The 19,361-nt window shown below is 34.8% G+C and overlaps 1 protein-coding gene across 2 annotated transcripts in view; it reads left to right on the top strand.

Annotated features, from left to right (window-relative positions):
* cacna1bb (calcium voltage-gated channel subunit alpha1 Bb) overlaps window positions 1–19,361 on the top strand; it is a 259,390-nt gene that overhangs the window by 140,230 nt on the left and 99,799 nt on the right. For both annotated transcript variants that reach the window (XM_087300946.1, XM_087300947.1), the window contains exons 15-20: window positions 386–498; window positions 3,346–3,477; window positions 12,087–12,159; window positions 12,259–12,376; window positions 14,701–14,768; window positions 14,868–14,974. In XM_087300946.1, the coding sequence (XP_087157072.1) occupies window positions 386–498; window positions 3,346–3,477; window positions 12,087–12,159; window positions 12,259–12,376; window positions 14,701–14,768; window positions 14,868–14,974 (611 nt within the window). The remainder of the gene's footprint in view (window positions 1–385; window positions 499–3,345; window positions 3,478–12,086; window positions 12,160–12,258; window positions 12,377–14,700; window positions 14,769–14,867; window positions 14,975–19,361) is intronic.

The following is a 19,361-nucleotide window of genomic DNA, read 5'->3' as shown; positions in this document are numbered from 1 at the left end:
TATTTCATAGATTGTATATACATAAGAAGGGTTGCATTTGTTAATTAGTAAAGTTTAAAATGTATTGAAAGTATTGAAAGCTTTAAATCAGGATTAAAAATAAAGCCTCTCCATTATAATGTACTGGGTTTGGACATTAAATGCATGGGTCTTTTTAATAATGTTCTAATTATGTATAGTCTATAAAAGAGAAATAAAAAAAAACTAAAGTTATATTATTCAAGTTTGTCCATTGAAATAAATAATGTTGATATTTGTATTATTTTTATTTGGTCTCATTTATGGAAGCCTTAAGCGAAGACTTTTTTGGATACTGAAAATAATTCAGATCTGAAGGGGTAAATAAGGAACTTACGTAACTAAGAGACTTTGTTTATACTTAAAGGTAATTGTGGGGAGTATATTTGAGGTGATCTGGGCAGCGATTCAGCCTGGTGCGTCTTTTGGAATCAGTGTTTTGAGAGCCCTGCGTCTGCTCCGTATCTTCAAAGTAACCAAGTAAGTAGATCAATGCACATCTGCCTGTGTACATACATGAACAAGTCTGATTTCTGATTAACAATCAGTTTCATTTATATATTTATATTTATATACGGTCTTACTCTGTAAACAATGTATGTTCTTAACTGTTTGTTCTTAATTGTTTTGTTTTATTTATTTTTACTGTCTGTTTAGACAATGTTGTAGCACCTTTTATGCCCAAGACAAATTTCCTCTCGGGGACAAATAAAGTTAAACCTAAACCTAAACCTAATTGATTTTTACAGTATACTGTATGTACACTACCTGACAGTAGTCTTGTCGTCAATCCCAGTTGTAAGAGCAACAGATAATGACTTGAATTCTAGTTGACTTCACAAGTGGCAGAAGGTAGATTTTTGTCCCAATGAATCATCTGTTGAACTGCATCCTAATCATCACAAATGATGAAGAAGACCCATTGGAACCTGCATGAACCCAAGATTCTTACAGATATCAGTCAAGCTTGGTGAAGGAATAAACATGGTTTGGGGTTACATTCAGATTGGGGGCGTGCAAGAAATCTGCAGAGTGAACAACCTCAACAACCTGAGGTATTAATACATTTGTGCTGCCCATTACATTACAAATCACAGGAGATGGCAAATTCTTCATCAGGATAGCGCTCCTTCTTATACTTCAGGCTCCACATCAAAGTTCCTGAAAGCAAAGAAGGTCAAGGTGCTCCAGGGTTGGCCAGCCCAATCACCAAATATGAGCATTATTGAGCATGTCTGGGGTAAGATGGAGGAGGAGGCATGGAAGATGAATTCAAAGAATCTTGATAAACTCTGGGAGTCCTGTAAGAACACTTTCTTTGCCATTCCAGTTGACTTTATTAATACGTTATTTAAGTCATTGCAAAGATGTATGTATGCAGTCCCTTAAGCTCATAGGAGTCATACACAATATTCATTATTTTTCCATTGCACCATGACTTTATATTCTAAGTGACAAGACTTTTGTTTAAACAAAGTCATTAAAATCATTAAAAATCAAGGCATGATCATATTTTGCTTTGGTAAAATAAGCGTAATCCAGAGGTCTTTTCCTTATTAGCCAAGACTGATACCAAATGATCAACTAGAAGTCAAGTTTATTGTTGAAGTCAAGTATTATTTGTTGTCGCTAAAACGTAGGTGACAAGACTTTTGTCAGGTAGTACAAGTCTGGTCACACTACACTTTTTTCTCTGATGACTTGCATTCAAGCTACTTTGCTTGTTGCTGCATTTAAAGATTCTCATTTGGTGAACACTTACGCGTGAGTTTGCTTTGGGTAAAGGTGTGTGACCTGTAGAAGACTGTTGAGTAATGCCTTTCAATGAATTAAAGGAACACAAACTTTAAATTTGTAGTATTTGAGCAGTGTAGTAGAATGTATAATAATATGAGCTGCATCTGAATTCGCATACTGCTTAAGTAGGTACTAAATTTGAATTTGAGTTGAATTCATGCCAGTTAAAAACCTCTATGCAGTATGATTATCATTATGATACAATTAGCATTAGCATTATCATATGCCCTACACTTCCATTCATAAATTATTTTGTGTGGCCTCATGGGATAGAACAGTGTCCATTTGATGCACACATGACAATTTTGTGATGCTGTGTAGGCCATAGAGTACTTCTCATCTACTGCATTTCAAAAACTATATATTTGGACATACTTGCCTCACGTACTAAATTTGGGAAGTATGCAATTTCAGATGGATTGACAGTTGTTGTGTTATATCTTAAATTGCATTTTTTTTTAAAGATGCCGCAATGTGTGTCTTTATGTAATGACTCATCCAATGTCCATATAAATGTCATGGTTTTGAAGTCTAGCGTGACCCAAACAGATTCTAAAGGATAAATGAGTAACACTTTATTTTGAAGGTTCGTTTGTTGAATTTAAGTTACATTGAATTTACACACCAACAAGTTCTCATTAGATTATAAGTAATGTTGGGGTTAGGGCTAGGATTGGGGTTAGTGTAAGTTGACATGTACTTGCAAAGTTTTTTATAGTCAGTTAATTGCCTGTTTAGCAGCAGTATCAACAGATATTAAGCAGACGGTCTACTAATACTCAAATGGACGATCAAAATAAAGTGTTACTGACACATGTCATATCACATATTGGTGACATATCAGAGTCCAAACAGACATGTATCAGGCATATAACAGAATGTTAATGCACATTTACACACAGCAAGAATGGTGACAAGAGTGATTTGTTGAACATCAAAGTGAAGTTGAACATCTCCCATGGCCAGCACAGTCATCAGATCTAAATATTATTGAGCAATTTTGGGGTGTTTTGGAGGAGAGAGTCAGGAAACATTTTAGCTTGGCTCATATACTATTTTTCACATACTAAAGTAGGTTACATACTTAGTTCCACAAAATGTTAGTGGCACTAAGCACTTTCTTGATTTTTTTCTGAAGTTTTTTCCTTAAGTTTGTTTTTACAAACTTATCATCTCTTTTTTTTTTGTCCAATGTGATAGTGTTTATATTAATCCAGTCTTGACGTAATAGCCAGATCATGACTGTCAGTGTTTCTTCTTCAGTTATGATTTTATTTTTCAAGTGGAGATCGATAGTTAATTATACTGTATGTGCTGGGAATACCATTGCTTAAACAACAAATCTAATCGGGAACTTTTGATAAACAAACACCACATAACCACACCACATATTTCTTTTTGGTTTAGACAGTAAACCAATCTGTTATCACTATAGCTACTGTGTAGTCATACCCTAGCAACCATTTGGAGCACCCTTACAACCAATGAGCATTTCAGAGTGTAATCCTAATTCTCTCTCTCTTCGTGTAGATACTGGAACTCTTTGCGGAATCTCGTGGTTTCTCTGTTAAACTCCATGAAGTCCATCATCAGCTTGCTCTTCCTCCTCTTCCTCTTCATCGTGGTGTTTGCTCTGCTTGGCATGCAGCTCTTCGGGGGCCAGTGAGTATTTCTTAAATAACCCTCCATTGGTTCAGCTATTTCTGTCCCATTCTTCTCTTTTATTGAATCTGGCAAAGGCATTTTTTTTAATCAAATTTATCTTTTACATTTTTATGACACATCTTGTCCAATGTTAACCACAAAACAATACGCACATAAAAAAGTGACTTGGCTCACTTTTTTGATGACCTCTAGTTGAATAGGGAGTAGACTTTTGTCCTGTCATTTAATGTCTGTGATGTTTGTAAAATGTTAGAGCTGACAACATTTTAGCCTATAACATTGTAAACCTAGTCTACCCATGGGCACAAATACAAGTAAACCTGAATCCGCGACTTACAAAACTCTCACATTAATAGATTTGCTAATAAGTGTCGAGCTGGAGCACATTGCTGGAATTTTAAATCGACATGCAAATTAGCATTTTCTGACCACAGCAGGACTGCAGTGAAGCTCTGATAGAAGTTTCTATTACATTCCTGTGGCATCTGTATCAGATAAGTTTTCTGGAGCCAATTTTAAGCCTGGTACTATGTTTGATGTGTTCTGTTGGACTGAGATCAACCTCAGGCTCCGTCTTCTGGATGCCTTACTGTATCCATGAACTAAACCGGATACAACATGTGGTTAATTGTGCAGTCTCATTAATATAATAGTCTTGTAGAAACATGTCTTGCTGTCAAATGCACTTTTGGTGACACTCTTTAAAAGTCACTGTAAAGTTTGAAGTAGGTCAGATGGGTCCTTTTTGCCTACTGTTTTATCAATATTGGAAATACAATTTATGTCATACAGGAACTAATTTAATTTAATTTATCAAGCAAATGCTATTCCATTTTATTTGTAACAACAAAAATATTAACAATAATAATAATAACAATAACAAAAATAATAATAATAATTATTATTATTATTCACACAGCTATTTTATTATTATTATTTAATTATTTATAATTTTTTTTAAATAAAAAGATATTCAAGCAAATGCTATGCATTTGAGTTTATTTGTAACAACAACAATAACAACAATAATATTAATAATAAAATAAATATAATAATAATAATAACAATAACAATAATAATCTGATAATAATCCATCCATCCAAACCTTCAACCACCTATCCATTCATCCATCCATCCATCATTCACTTCTTCTTTTCTCTTCTTCTTTTTGAGTAATCTTTCTCGTGTTTACAGTAAATATTTGCATAACACACTGTAATAAAGCAATAATAATAGCAATAATAAACTTAAATGTCTAGTATTTGCTTGGATAAAATAAAATAAAATAAAACAATTATTTGACCGAGAGGAATTTAAATATAGTTTGTCTAATTGGTAGTTGATAATAATGCTATAAATTTGAGTTCATTTGTAGTAAAAAATATAAATAAATAAATAAATAAATAAATAAATAATAATAATAATAATAATAATAATAATAATAATAATAATAATAATAAAAATACTACTACAACTAATAATAATAATAATAATAATGATGATGATGATGACAATGATGATATTATTATTACTACTACTACTACTACTACTAATAATAATAATAATAATGCGGACATTCGCTGCGTAAAACATATGCTGGATAAGTTGGCGGTTGGCGCAGTAGGTAGTTTTGTCGCCTCACAGCAAGAAGGTCACTGGGTCGCTGGTTCGATTCTCAGCTCAGTTGCCGTTTCTGTGTAAAGTTTGCATGTTCTCCCTGCGTTCGCGTGGGTTTCCTCCAGGTGCTCTGGTGAATTGGGTAGGCTAAACTGTCCGTAGTTTATGTGTGTGTAAGTGTGAATGTGTGTGTGTGGATGTTTCCCAGAGATGGGTTGCGACTGGAAGGGCATCCGCTGCGTAAAAAATGAATGAAAATGAATGAATGAGTTTTTATTATTATTATTATTAGTACTAGTAGTAGTAGTAGGAGTAGTAGTAGTAGTATTAGCATCAGTAGTAGTTTTTTAATAACTAAATACCTACATTTTATCTTTATTAATTTATTTTATTTATTTATTTATTTATATTTAATTTCAGACATTGTGCACAAAAGCATAATCAACAGTTTTTCAACAATGGTCCAATCAGATAAGTCTGAGCATCTCTATAGTGTAACATTTGCTTGCAGTGTAATTTTGTGATTTTTTTTTCATGCACCTTAAACATATTCTATTTCATATTTCTTCTTTAAATTTCATCGCGTTCTTTCTTGAATTATTCACCACATGATTCCGCTCAGTGTGAATGCCCGTTAGTCATCTCAGCCAGACTGTGTGTCTAAAGGAAGAAATGCATATTCAAGAGTCAGATGTGAAATCATGCCCGTGAGTCACTCTGCCTTTCCAAATAAAGCTCACATGCCCTAGTAGAACTATTTTTAATTTGACACATGCAGCGTTAATGATCTTCATTCATGATGATGTGTGTTCTGATTCAGGCCGTTGTCTTGTCCGTGTTGTGACATCATTATACATGCACATCTCTCATTGGCTGTGATGCAATCAGGGATGGATTGTATTAACTGCTCTGGCATTTGAATTCTTGAAGTAAAAATACTGTAGATTTGTAAATGTAACATTTGTGTGATTTGAAGACTTTCTAATTTAGTTCTGGCTTATTGAGTTTGCTGACCCCCTGCGTGCCTGTGAACCACTTGGAGTGAAGTGCTTGTTTGATTCCTAATGTTTCAGGGAGATATCTCTGAGGATATAATTGACTTGCCGGGTTGCTGAAAGATTTCTTTAGTTTTCTGTTGCTTATGCAAATCAGACCGAGATGAAGGATTTCAGATCGTTTCTCCAGCAGAACATTCTGTCAAATGAGCCTCTGTCAGTGTTTTTATCATAGTTTTGAGGCTCCTGAGGGCCCCGAAGACACAAGCCTACTCGGGTGTGTTCGCTGAAGATGGCAGGTGTTTGAATGTGTAGGCATGAAATATATTTTACAGAAAGCTTACATGTCCCCGGTGATTCCTTTATCCTTTCACTTTTCGGTTTTACTGTTTTTTCATATATTTTCTAGGGCTGTGTATTTCATTTGACTGAATAATTAATTGATTGATTGCTCTGTTTTAATAAAAAATAAATAAATAAAAATCATAAATTAGTTTTTCAGTGGTTAATATTAACTGAAATGAAGAAATATTTATTAACAGATCAAACTAAATATATTTACAAATTTACCCCATGAAGTGTTTTATTCCGCCCCCCAAATCTCTATTTATTTCTCTGTTAAAATTAAAACATGAAAAATGTGTATTCTAAAAATGCAAATTGGTGGTCATGGAAGAATTGACATATTTGTTGGCAAACAGGCATATTTTTCAAAATCTGGAATCTAATAAGACTTTATATTAGTGATGCTGACTTGTAACTCTTTGTGGGCTGGACTGGTTTGGCGAATGTTGAGTTGTGGAGCCTACACACTTCTCTGTAAATTATTTATTTTATTTATTCAATTTTTTTCTTATGTTTTTTTGGAGACATTATCTTTTTTACTCTTTCTGTTCAAGTTAATTATACTGTTTATTTTCTTATGCTAAAAATAATTATATACAGTTGAAGTCAGAATTATTAGCCTCCCTTTGAATTTCTTTTTCTTTTTTAAATATTTCCCAAATGATGTTTAAGAGTGCAAGGAAATTTTCATAGTATGTCTAATAATATTTTTTCTTCTGGAAAAAGTCTCATTTGTTTTATTTCAGCAATAATAAAGGCAGTCTTTATTTTTTAACAGCCATTTTAAGGTCAAAATTATTTTTTAATTGTCTACAGAGCAAACCATTTTTATACAATAACTTGCCTAATTACCCTGTTCTGCCTAGTTAACCTGGTTAACCCAGTTAAGCCTTGAAATATCTCTTTTGTTGAGAAATGTCTTGAAAAAGATCTAGTCAAATATTATGTACTGTCATTACAGCAAAGATAAAATAATCAGTTATTAGAAATGAGTTATTAAAACTATTATGTTTAGAAATGTGTTGAAAAATGTTGAAATTGGCAGAAAAAATAAATGGGGGCTAATAACATTGATCCCCTTTGACCCCCAAAATAACCATTATATTATAACGATTTTATTAACCTGAAAGTTAAAACTACAGATTACTTATCTACACTGGATTTGTTATCCCTAAAATGCAAATTGACAACATTTCCCAACATTAAATTGAAATCTAACATTGTGTAAAAAAAATAAAAAAATAAAAAACTTAAAAATTGATTACAAGACAAGTCTGTGTTACACACTAGTCTATGTTATAATTTGATTAGATGCACATCACTACTTCTAAAAATACTATTTTATTTAACTTTGCCCTTCCGTTCAGAAAAAAAGTGAAATAAAAGTGAAGAATCATCTCTTTAAACCAATATATTAAGCATATGCATCATAAATATTAAACATAAAAACAAAAAAATTACAAAACTCACACTTGCTTTACAAAGCCAATGACGCAAATACATATATGTGAAATAAAAGTGGATTTACAAACAAAATGTTCGATTCTCAAGAGTCTCAAGACCCCATGTGGCTTCAGACTTTTTTTAAGATGCATTTGTTCCATTTGAATGATAAAGCATATCATTCGTACATCACTACTTTTGACGTATTCATTAAAACATTTGTTAAATTTCATGATGTGTTATACTGTAAATTCCATTTATATGATCGAGTTCTGCTATTTTGTTTTTCACATTGCTTATATCATAGGAGCCTATATATTCTAAGCTTATGTACGCGCGAACAGCATTTTGTCTTTTATGCAGTAATACTCCTGCTGCAGCTTTTGTTGGAAACCTCTTTATGTTTACGATGTAAAGCAAATATACGAGTCCCACGCACAGCCAGCACTGAATGACACCAGCTTTATACAATAATTCAGTCTGGTGAACGCAGGCGTGCTCTGAATCTCCTTTATGAATGGATGAGTCATTCTCTTCTTGTGTCTCTCTTGAAGGCCAAACTCTAAAAGGCGATTTGGAGTTGAAGATGGCATGACTAAAAGAGAACTAATCTAAAAAGAGGAAGAAAATTCTTGTAAAGGCTGGATCAGAAAAAAAGAGGAAAACTGATCCTTCTGAGTCTTGTTTGACTTACAGTTGTGTAATACACCCTGTAAATAATGCTTGAGGCTTACTTTTTTTGTTTTTGTTGAATCAATTTAACTTTTCGACTTTTCGAGTCATGTCAACTTATATCAAGCAAACTAAATTAAAATGTTAAGTAAATCTGTGCAAAACTTAAAAAGTATAGTTAAACCCTGATTAACTCATTAAATAAAGTTAAATTAGTCAAGTAAAGTACCTCATTTGTAGCCATGACTTTTTGTCGTAGCATATTTTACAGTATATTTTGAGACAACATATTAGCCCTCCTGTGTAATTGTTATTCTTTTTCAAATATTTCCGAAGTGATGTTTAATAGAATAAGGAACTTTTCACAGTATTTACTATTATATTTTTGTATTCTACAGAAAGTCTTATTTCTTTTAGTTAGGCTGGAATTAAAGCATTTTGTTTAATTTAAAAATTATTTTAAGGTCAGTATAAATAGCAAGTTTTTTTTTTTTTCTCGATTGGCCACAGAAAAAAAAACCCTGTTGTCCAGTGACTTTACTAACCTGAGTTGTCTAGTTTGCCTAATTAGCGTAGTTAAGCATTTAAATTGCTGAAATCCAGCATCTTGAAAACTTGGCACTGTCATCATGGCAAAGACCATTTTGTATTATCAGAAATTAGTTATTAAAACTATTATATTTACAAATGTGTTGCAAAATCTTCTGTTCGTTAAACAGCACTTGGGAAATTTTTTTTTTTAAATAATTAAAATTTCAGAGAAGGTTGGGGAGTAGGGTTATAATTTTTGCCTTCAACTGTAATTCTAAAATTCTGACATCTATTTCTGTAGGACAGATATTATTTATGCTAGTGGAATGGTGGATGTGAGAGTATCTGTTTTTAATTATTATTAATGTTTCAGGGGGTAGATATGGAGACCATGAATTGAAATAAGCACTGAGTACCCAAAGGAGAAAAAAAATCATATTTAAATGATATGGATTTCAGCAAAGAACCATTTCTGATTATTTTGGTAAACACATTTTTTTTTAAAGAGCCATTGGGTTGTGTATATGTTATATACACGTTAAAGTCAGAATTATTGAACTCCCTTTGAATTTTTTTCATTTTTAAATGTTTCCCAAATTATGTTATGTTAGAGCAAGGACATTTTCACAGTATTTCTGATAATATTTTTTTCTTCCGGAGAAAGTTTTTTGTTTTATTTCGGCTAGAATAAAAGCAGTTTTTATTTTGTAATAACCATTTTAAGGTGAAAATTATTAGCACCTTTAAGCTATATATATTTTTTATACTCAAAAGAACAAACCATCCTTATACAGTAACTTGCCTTATTACCCTAACCTGCCTAGTTAATCTAATTAACCTAGTTAAGCCTTTAAATGTCACTTTAAGCTGTATAGAAGTGTCTTGAAAAATATCTAGTCAAATATTATTTACTGTCATCATGACAAAGATAATAATAATAATTCTGACTTCAACTGTAATACAAGTTTATTTATGATTATTTTGTTTTCGCCATCCCCACTGATGAATGTTGTTTGAATTTACGTGTGTGAGGTTACCATAAAAACTTAAGTTGTTTGCCCTTTATTAATGTCGTGATTCAAGTTTATCCACAGCTCTGCACACGCGTATTGTACAATGTCCTTTTATTGTAAACTGAGTTCTTATTCATTTTGCTGTAAAACAAAATACAATAAAAGGAACTGTGATTGTATTTTCCATAGAAAACTGATTTTTTAGGGACAGTTATAATTTTTTTACTGTAAAATATTATTTAAGGGAGACAGCTGGAGAGCTACTTATTTTTGGTCAAAGAGCCACATGTGGCTTACAAGCCATAGTTTCCCTACCCCTGCCTTAGAATGTTATCACTCGATTAAATGAGCGTTATCAGTGGTTATCAGCAGTGTGCGACTTATACACTGATGATCAGGATATCAACTTTTTTCGGTAAATGTGTGTAACATGCTTCAGTCATTTATGCATTTATTTTTAATTGCATCTAGTTTATTAATAAAACGTATTTAAGTTTTCAATGTTTTGTTTCATTTGTATTGTTTCAGATGTTACTGTAGGTCAAACTACAAATGCTATTATGCATCTAATTTGACTTTACTTTCAGGCTAAATGTAGATACAATCAACTATTTTACGAGAAAACAAAGTCATGTGAACACAATGTCTATCGGTGCTCTATTAACGAAAAAAACGAAAAACGAAAAGATTAACGAAAATCATTTATTTTATTTATTACATTTCCCATTAATTGTATTTTATTAACGTCTACCCCTACCCCAACCCTAAACCCAGCCTTCACAGTACTGTAAAAACAGATCTGGATGTGTGGGCGAGGCAGTGGCGCAGTAGGTAGTGCTGTCGCCTCACAGCAAGAAGGTCGCTGGGTTGCTGGTTCGCACCTCGGCTCAGTTGGCGTTTCTGTGTGGAGTTTACATGTTCTCCCTGCCTTCGTGTGGGTTTCCTCCGGGTGCTCCGGTTTCCCCCACAGTCCAAAGACATGCAGGTGAATTGGGTAAGCTAAATTGTCCGTAGTGTATGTGTGTGTGGGTGAATGTGTATGTGAGTGAATGTGTGGATGTTTCCCAGAGATGGGCTGCGGCTGAAAGTGCATCCGCTGCGTAAAAACTTGCTGTATAAGTTGGCAGTTCATTCCGCTGTGGCGACCCCTTTTTTTAATAAAGGGACTAAGCCGACAAGAAAATGAATGAATGAATGAGATCTGGATGTGGAGTCTTCTCTATTAGTGTAGCTGATTAACCACGAGAATTATTTATATTATTTATAAAATTTCCCATTCATTGTATTTTCTTAACGTCTACCCCAACCCTAAACCCAGCCGTCACAGTAATGTAAAAACAGATCCGCAGTCGTCTCTATTAGTATAGCTCATTAACCATGTTGATGGATGATAACAACCTTCTAAGCCTACTAGAAGGTGCAGAAGGTCCCTACTGGCCCATATCTATCAGCTGATAACCACTGATAACCACCAATTCACCAATTAGAGTTTCAGTAAGCAAAGCACTTCAAAAGAGAACTTTAGCTCTGCCCACTCCCATTAAATATGGTGAATGACAGTGACTCACCTTCTATCTTGTTGGTTTGGTTTATGATTAATAGCATTTGAACAAAAATGTATTGTTTTTAATGCTTATAGGGACTAATGAATTGGGAATAATAGTGGACAGCACTGTGGGGTCTCTCTAATGTTTTAATTCAGAGGGTGAATACAAAATGAAAATAAAGCTAAAAAAAAGCCATATCTTGTCTGAGTGTGAATATTGCACTTATAGTCTGATTATTTATATAACATTCAAGTTCAATACTTTGCTTAAGGATACAAATTATGATAAAACCAAGTAGTGGTTTGATCCCAGTAACTCAGTATCTTTGTTGTGACAGCCCTGCTTCTCTAAACTAAATTAAAGCCAAGCACAACTGACATCCAAATCTTCAAGTGTACCTCTTTAAACCAAGCACCCTGAAGTTTTTTTCTATTCCCGACCAGGTTTAATTTTGAAGATGAAACACCCACTACGAATTTTGACAGCTTCCCTGCAGCCATAATGACAGTCTTCCAGGTATGTTTTATTTTAATTTGGCCTAATAAATGTTTAATATGTGTATTTCATGTATTAGACTCTGAATGTTTGCTGTGCTTGGACTGTTTATACTTGCAGATTTTGACAGGCGAGGATTGGAATGCAGTAATGTATCATGGCATCGAGTCGCAGGGTGGCGTCCGGGGTGGGATGTTCTCCTCGGTTTACTTCATTGTTCTTACACTCTTCGGAAACTGTATCCTGTGCAACAGCTGTTCAGATGGTTAAACATTCCAGTGTTACATTTGCATCTGGTATTAAAGGGATCATTCGCCCAAAATTGAAGATACTCACTCTTGACTGGTTTCAAAGTAGTTTGAACTAGTGAACACAAAAGAAGATATTTTGAAGAATGTTGGAAACCATTTACTTTCAAAGTAGAAAAAAAAAAGTACTATTTAAGTCAATGGTTTGGGGTTTCTAACATTTTTCTGAATATACTATTTTGTGTTTAACCAAACAAAAACAAACAAAAAATCCCTCAAATTAATTTTGTACAAGTTAAGGTTGAGTAAAACATCATTTGTGAGTGAACTTTGCCTTTAAGAAGGAATTTAGTTTATCTGATTACCTGATTACATTTATTCATTTTCTTTTCGGCTTAGACCCTTTATTAATCACGGGTCGTCACAGTGGAATGAACAGCCAACTTATCCAGCACCTGTTTTACACAGCGGATGCCCTTCCAGCTGCAACCAATCACTGGGAAACATCCATACACTCAAATTCACACACATACACTACGGACAATTTTGGTTACCCAATTCACCTATAGAGCATGTCTTTGGACTTGTGGGGGAAACCGGAGCACCCGTAGAAAACCCATGCAAACACAAAGAGAACATGTAAACTCCACACAGAAATGCCAACTGACCCAGCCGAGGCTCGAACCAGCGACCTTCTTGCTGTGAGGTGACATCGCTACCCTCTGCGCCACAGCGCCACCACGCGCCCCCTAATTATCTGATTATCAATGGACAATAAAAAAAAAATAGACACAGTTGTAAACAGGGTTGAGCTTGTCCACTTTCCGTCTCTTCCATAGGTTGTCACAATATTATTATAATAACATACCCCCATATCCCCCTATAGGCCTTTCCATCAAAGAAATCATGGAAGTGGTAGAAAGTGAAGAAAAAGTGAAGGGATAAAACACAGCGTCTTATGATCCCATCATCCAAAAGGTATCTTAAGGGCACCTTTTATACCAAGGATAGTTGTAAACCTATTATTAAAGTTATTTTCAACACAGGCTACTTCTGAAAATGTAGTCCCGCGGACGTTTTCTGGAGACCACGAATTACATTCAGTCATTCAGTTGGTCGACAGCGACCTCTGGTGGGTTCATGCGAGAACAGCGCGGGCGCAAACGGCACTCGCGAGAGCCATTTAAGATGCAAAAAAAAACCACGCACAGTGGCCTCTCGTGAATTCGCAAAAACTGCAAAAATAAATCTCCTAGGACGGATTTCGCAGTCTCCAGAAACGTCCATGGGAAGACGTTTTCAGAATAAAACGGGTTTGTTATTTTCATTTTTAATTTATTATTTAATTAAATTTTTATACTTTTCTTTCAGGTGCATTTTTTTCTTTATTGGGATTGTTGGAGAGAGAGGGTTGTGGAGCGTCAGGAAAGGTCCGTGAACTGGGACTCGAACTCCAGACACCTGAAGTGCAATGACTCCAAATAGAATATGTCACTGCACTGAACACGAGGCTATCAGCGCAGAATACTCTTTTTAAAACCTATTTACACATTCAATTTAGTTTTAGTTATATTTTTTAAAAATGCAGTTATTTTTGTCATTTTTGTTACGTTTTTGTTAATTTCATTCACTTTTATTTTACATCAAAAATGTATAATTTTAGTTTAAGTGGACTATAATAATCAATTAGGACAAAAAATCATATTTGTTCTAAATTAAAGAGTTCACCTTAGAGAAAATTGGTCAGTTGGCATTTCTGTGTGAAGTTTACATGTTCTCCCTGTGTTTCCTCCGGGTGCTCCAGTTTCCCCTATACAGTCCAAAGACATGGACTACTACAGGTGAATTGGGTAAAAAATTGGGTAAACAAAATCTGGGTGGGGTTTTGGGTGTTTGTGGGTGTCGCAGAAGTTAAGAGCGGGGAGGGTATGGGGCGGCAATCGGTATCGTTGCAAAAGTACAGAGGGTAAGGGGAGAGGATGTGTAGGTGCAAGATCAGATTTCCTCCTTCCGGCCTCCTTCCGCACAAATTGAGCCCCGTGTGTGTGTGTGTGTGGGTGTGAATGCGTTTAGTGTTTCCCAGTACTGGGTTGCGGCTGGAAGGCCATCCATTGCATAAAACATATGCTGGAATAGTTGGCGGTTCATTCCGCTGTGGCGACCTCCGAAATAGAGACTAGCCGAAGGAAAATAAATGAATCAAAGTAGATAAAACGGAATAAAATAAAATGTAAAAATTGAATCAGTTTTTAAGACAAATTTGATGTATGTTGAATATAAAATAAAGGCAATTTCCTAAACTAATAATAACCAGACACACTTCTCAATGTATTCTTGGCCATCGCTGTGGATAACCTTGCCAATGCGCAGGAGCTGACAAAGGTAATCATGTCACCTGATTTATGACAATAATTTAAAACTGGCACAAAACACTTGAAACAGGTAGTAGCTTTCTTTTCTCCTGATCTTCCATTTCTGCAGGATGAAGAGCAGCAGGAGGAGGCAGCGAAGAAAAGTCTGGCTCTTCAGAAGGCCATGGAGGTGAAAGAGGTCAGCCCCATGTCTGCTGCCAACATCTCCATCGCAGCGTAAGTGTCTGTCTTTCCCTTGTTCCTGTGTCATGTTGTGCTATATGGAACTTTTCCCTCTTTTTGGTTTGAAGTTGTTTTCCAATTGCTTGATTGTTTGTATAGTTTGTGATATTGTGACCCCGTCCTCCCCTTATACCTGCTCTGTGTAGTCTGTTCTTCATTATTGTTTTGCTTTAGGGTGATGCCGTATGTTACACCAAAGCTATGTTATTACAGTTTAATTATATGTAATCTGCCGAGATCATTACTATTTATCTTTTTATAAATACCAACTGTGCCTGAAAGCTTTTTCAAGGTAAATAAATGTTTTCTGAAGTGTAATTGGGGTGTTTCTTCAACTATATGGACATTTTTCATACCCATTGGTTTATTCACGGGAATTCACCTATGAAGAGCACTTTTTTTTACTGTACAATCATTATTAAAAATATGACCATGATTCACAAAACCAGTTTTAAGTGTAAGTTTGTGGAAACTAAGGGTGCTTTCACACCTGTGAATCGATTCAGTTGTTTCAAAACAGAGCTTACTATTGTTACATTGTGCTTTTTGCTCTTGGTGCGGTTCGCTTTCACACTGCAAAATTTCTAATCGGACCAAAAGAGCTAAAACAAGTCACATGTGAGTAAACTCTCCTCACATTGGTCAGAGTTTTATGGTTTATTTAGCAGAATCCCGCTCAGCTGTCAGGGGAGGTAATGGTTTGGTGGTGTTTGACAAGGTGCACACGACGTGTCTGAAGAGCGAGGAGGGATGTGGTGGGGAGGGGTGAGAAGGGTGCGCGACGTATTTACGGACCGGGGGGAGACACGCGATACCCGGGTGATTATCACTCGTTTGTTGGGAATTCGGGAGTCTCTGTGTTTTGCGGGAGACTCTTAAAACTTCCGGGAGACTTGGGATGTCTGTAATGACCTCCCACCCTACTCATAATTCTCTCTTCACGTAGCCATATGCTTATTACATGTCCATAAAACACTGTGATATAACTGGGCTCGGATCGTATCGCTTTCTCACTACAATCGATTCGCTCTAGAGTTCGTTTTAATCGATCCGAGACTACCTCATTCAAGCGATCTCGAAGAGATTGTTTTAGCGCGGATCCTAGCGCAATTGGTGGATTCACATATGCCAAACGAACCGCGCTAACTGGGCAAACGAGAAAAGTTCCAAAACAAAAGTGTAGGTTTGAAAGCATTATCTGAAACTTGAATAAATAAACTTTCCATTGATGTATGGTTTGTTCGCATATAACAACATACTGTATTTTTGAGATAAAATTGTTTGAATATCTAAGATTTGAGGGTTCCAAAAAAAATAATAATTTACTGAGAATTTTGTATTTAAAGGGACAGGCATCCAGTCTCCATGCTGGAATTTTCACAAGGATCTAATCGCTGTGACGTTGCTTCAATTTTTTTGTCAAACCGTAAGAACAAATTTGCTCGAAATAACAACCAATTTTCACATTTTTTGTGGAATATATGTGTCCTAATAGTGTTTTTAACAACATCGGACACATAAATGACTGTCAACACTTTAAAAAAAAAAGTGTTTTGGTGTTTCGTGACCCTTTAAAGTTAAACAAAGTAAGTTTTTAGCTATGCACATTACTAATCAAATTTTGTTAAATGTTATTTTCTTTTTATTTTTACGATAGGAAATTTGGAAACTATATTTATGGAACATGATCTTTACTTGATATTTAAATAATTTTTGGCATAAAATATGCCATTTTGACTTGACTCATACTGTAACTGAGGGACTCTGGACAACGTAGTTGAGGATCCATGTGCAGTTTATTAAACAGATTGATCAGGCAGGCAACGGTCAAAACAGCTGCAAACAGGTACTTACAGATAATCCCCAGTTGAGGTATATTAACAGGCGAGCGCTCGGTACAGGCAGCATACTATGTGAACAAACAAAGAACGGGTTAAAACAAGGCTAGACAAGACAAGGGAAAAAGTGTGGTAATGTCACAGTACAGTAAAACAAGGCTTAGCACTGAAGTATGCGTAGGTGCTGTATTTAAAGTCCATGTGATCAGTTCATCATGATCCTGTATGTGTGTGCAATCAATTTAAAACACACACACACAGGTGAATGTGAGGTACATGAAAGGACTTGTAGTTCGTAAATGTGGCATGTGCATAGTTCTCCAGCGATTCACAGTAGCTAGATTGCTGGTTAGTATAACAAATACAATGTTTATTTGGCTAAAATACATCTGTGCAACATGAGACTGGTTTTGTGGTCCAGGGTCACAAATAAAAATTTTATTAACACATAAATAACAATTTTGTATTCAAATGATACATAATGAAATTATAACTGTATGTTATTTTCTGTTGGAATTAAATCTATTTATTTTCTACGCACTACTTTTTGTCGTCTTGGTAAATAGGTACACTGATATTTCATAATTTGGTGAAAAAGACTCCAAATTTGTTAGTTTACAATCAACCTAGATTATATATCAAATGATTTGATTGGAATATCATGAACAGTTCTCGTTTTAAATGTATAATTGTGCATAGAATTATTCGGAAAACATTTGGAAATGAAGTAAATAAGTCTCTTCAGCTCACTTATTTGATTCAAAATATTGCCAAAACAGTCAAATAATTTAATATAGAACTGCCTTTAATTGAAGAAACACTAGTTAAAGAGTATACCAGTATGCGTGTCTGTTTTCAGGTTGTGCTAGAGTACTTTCATTTACATTTGTTGTTTGTATTCATATGTGTAACTCTTTCTTTTCTGTCTATTCACAGAGCACATGATGTTTACATTTTTTACAGTTGTCACCTCAGTATTTTTAATGAAACAACTTATAAGTTACATTTTCATTTTTATCACATACAATCACAATGTATTGTTTACAAAACTGCAAACTGTAATTTAACCAGCTGATTTACTGTTTTTTTTTTTTTTTTTTTGGTGACACTAAAGTAGAGGGCCACAATTAAAAACAAAAAAATTGCTTTAACATAAATTCATGTTTGTTTAATGCATTTTTTCAAGTCTTCAAACATTCTCTTTGTCTGTAGAGTGTTTAGCGTGTCCTTTACTGAAGTGTTGCCAGTGTTTTTGTGTCTTGTATTTGAAACATACAGGTGTCAGGTGGGCAGAAACCACCCTGGGTGTGTCTCAATCAGCTTCCTTGTTTACTAGTCAGGGCACTGATCATGGAGTCAGCCATTTTAAGTGCTGTCTCAATCACAACATTCTTTCAGCGCATAAAAAATCCCACAATGCACCATAAAAATTAGGGATCATGATAGTTTGGATATGATGAAAGTTTGGATCACGTAAACCAAATAGTCAAACAATGACAGCAAACGAGTCATTATTTATTTGTATTTAGTTATTTATTCATATTTAACGTGAACAAACATAGCTAGATACAAACACTGAAAACCTAACAGTCAAAATCACTAAATAAAATAAGTTAGATAAACTTATACGTTTTTAAAAGGTTACTTTGACTCAATGAAAAGAACTTGTGAACGAAATATATTAAGCACAACTCAAAACGAATGAGTTATGAATTAATTAATTATATTTTTTGTGTTAACTCTATTAATACAAGTAATACCAGAGGATATTTGTTTGGACTTAATTTGTTAAACTCAGCGATTTGATAACTGAACTTAAAGAGCCCCTATTAATCATTAAAAATGGTCATATTTTGATTTAGTTGGTCTCTGACAACAGTCTGATATGCATGCAAAGTCAAAAAGCACTTTCATTGTCTTATAATATGCATTTATTTTTACCTAATTATCCTAGCCACTTCATATGATTCGTTCAGTTATTCATTTGTTCCCAAAACCCTCCTTTGCATGACAATCTGCGCTGATTGGACTGATGACAGTCTGTTGTGATTGGTCGAGAATATTCAGCGTGAGACGACCACCACGGCTTATCAACAATATTGAAGTAGTCAAAGTGCAGAGTGTATGTGTGAGCATACCAGCCAACACTCCTGTTTTTCCCTGGAGTCTCCCACATTTCAGACCCATCTCCCGCCACCCTCCTGTTTTGTTATTTCTTCTTTAAAACTCTTGTAATTTTACCCATTCCCTCACCCCGGTTCTCAGCATTTTGGTACGGTCTTTGAAACCCCCAGGTCGCCAACATTGGTATAGGATCCAAACGCAGCAGCCACCCGAAACATGCTTCATAGTACAGTTACTAACATCTGGTTCTCAGCAGTCAACAGTGTTATTCAGACTCCCTACCCCTACCCCAAAAGCTGAACTATTTTGAATCAAACGGCCGACGAATCTCCCGTTGTAAGCGTGTAGAATACAGAAGCACTCATCAGAAAAATAACAGGAACGCAGCACAAGGCTGGGGCTATAATGCTGAGGTATTT

This window comes from Danio rerio, chromosome 21 (genome assembly GCF_052040795.2).
Source record: "Danio rerio strain M-AB ecotype USA chromosome 21, GRCz13ab, whole genome shotgun sequence".
In the NCBI taxonomy this organism is placed as follows: domain Eukaryota; kingdom Metazoa; phylum Chordata; class Actinopteri; order Cypriniformes; family Danionidae; genus Danio; species Danio rerio.
This window is presented reverse-complemented; position numbering and strand designations above follow the sequence as displayed.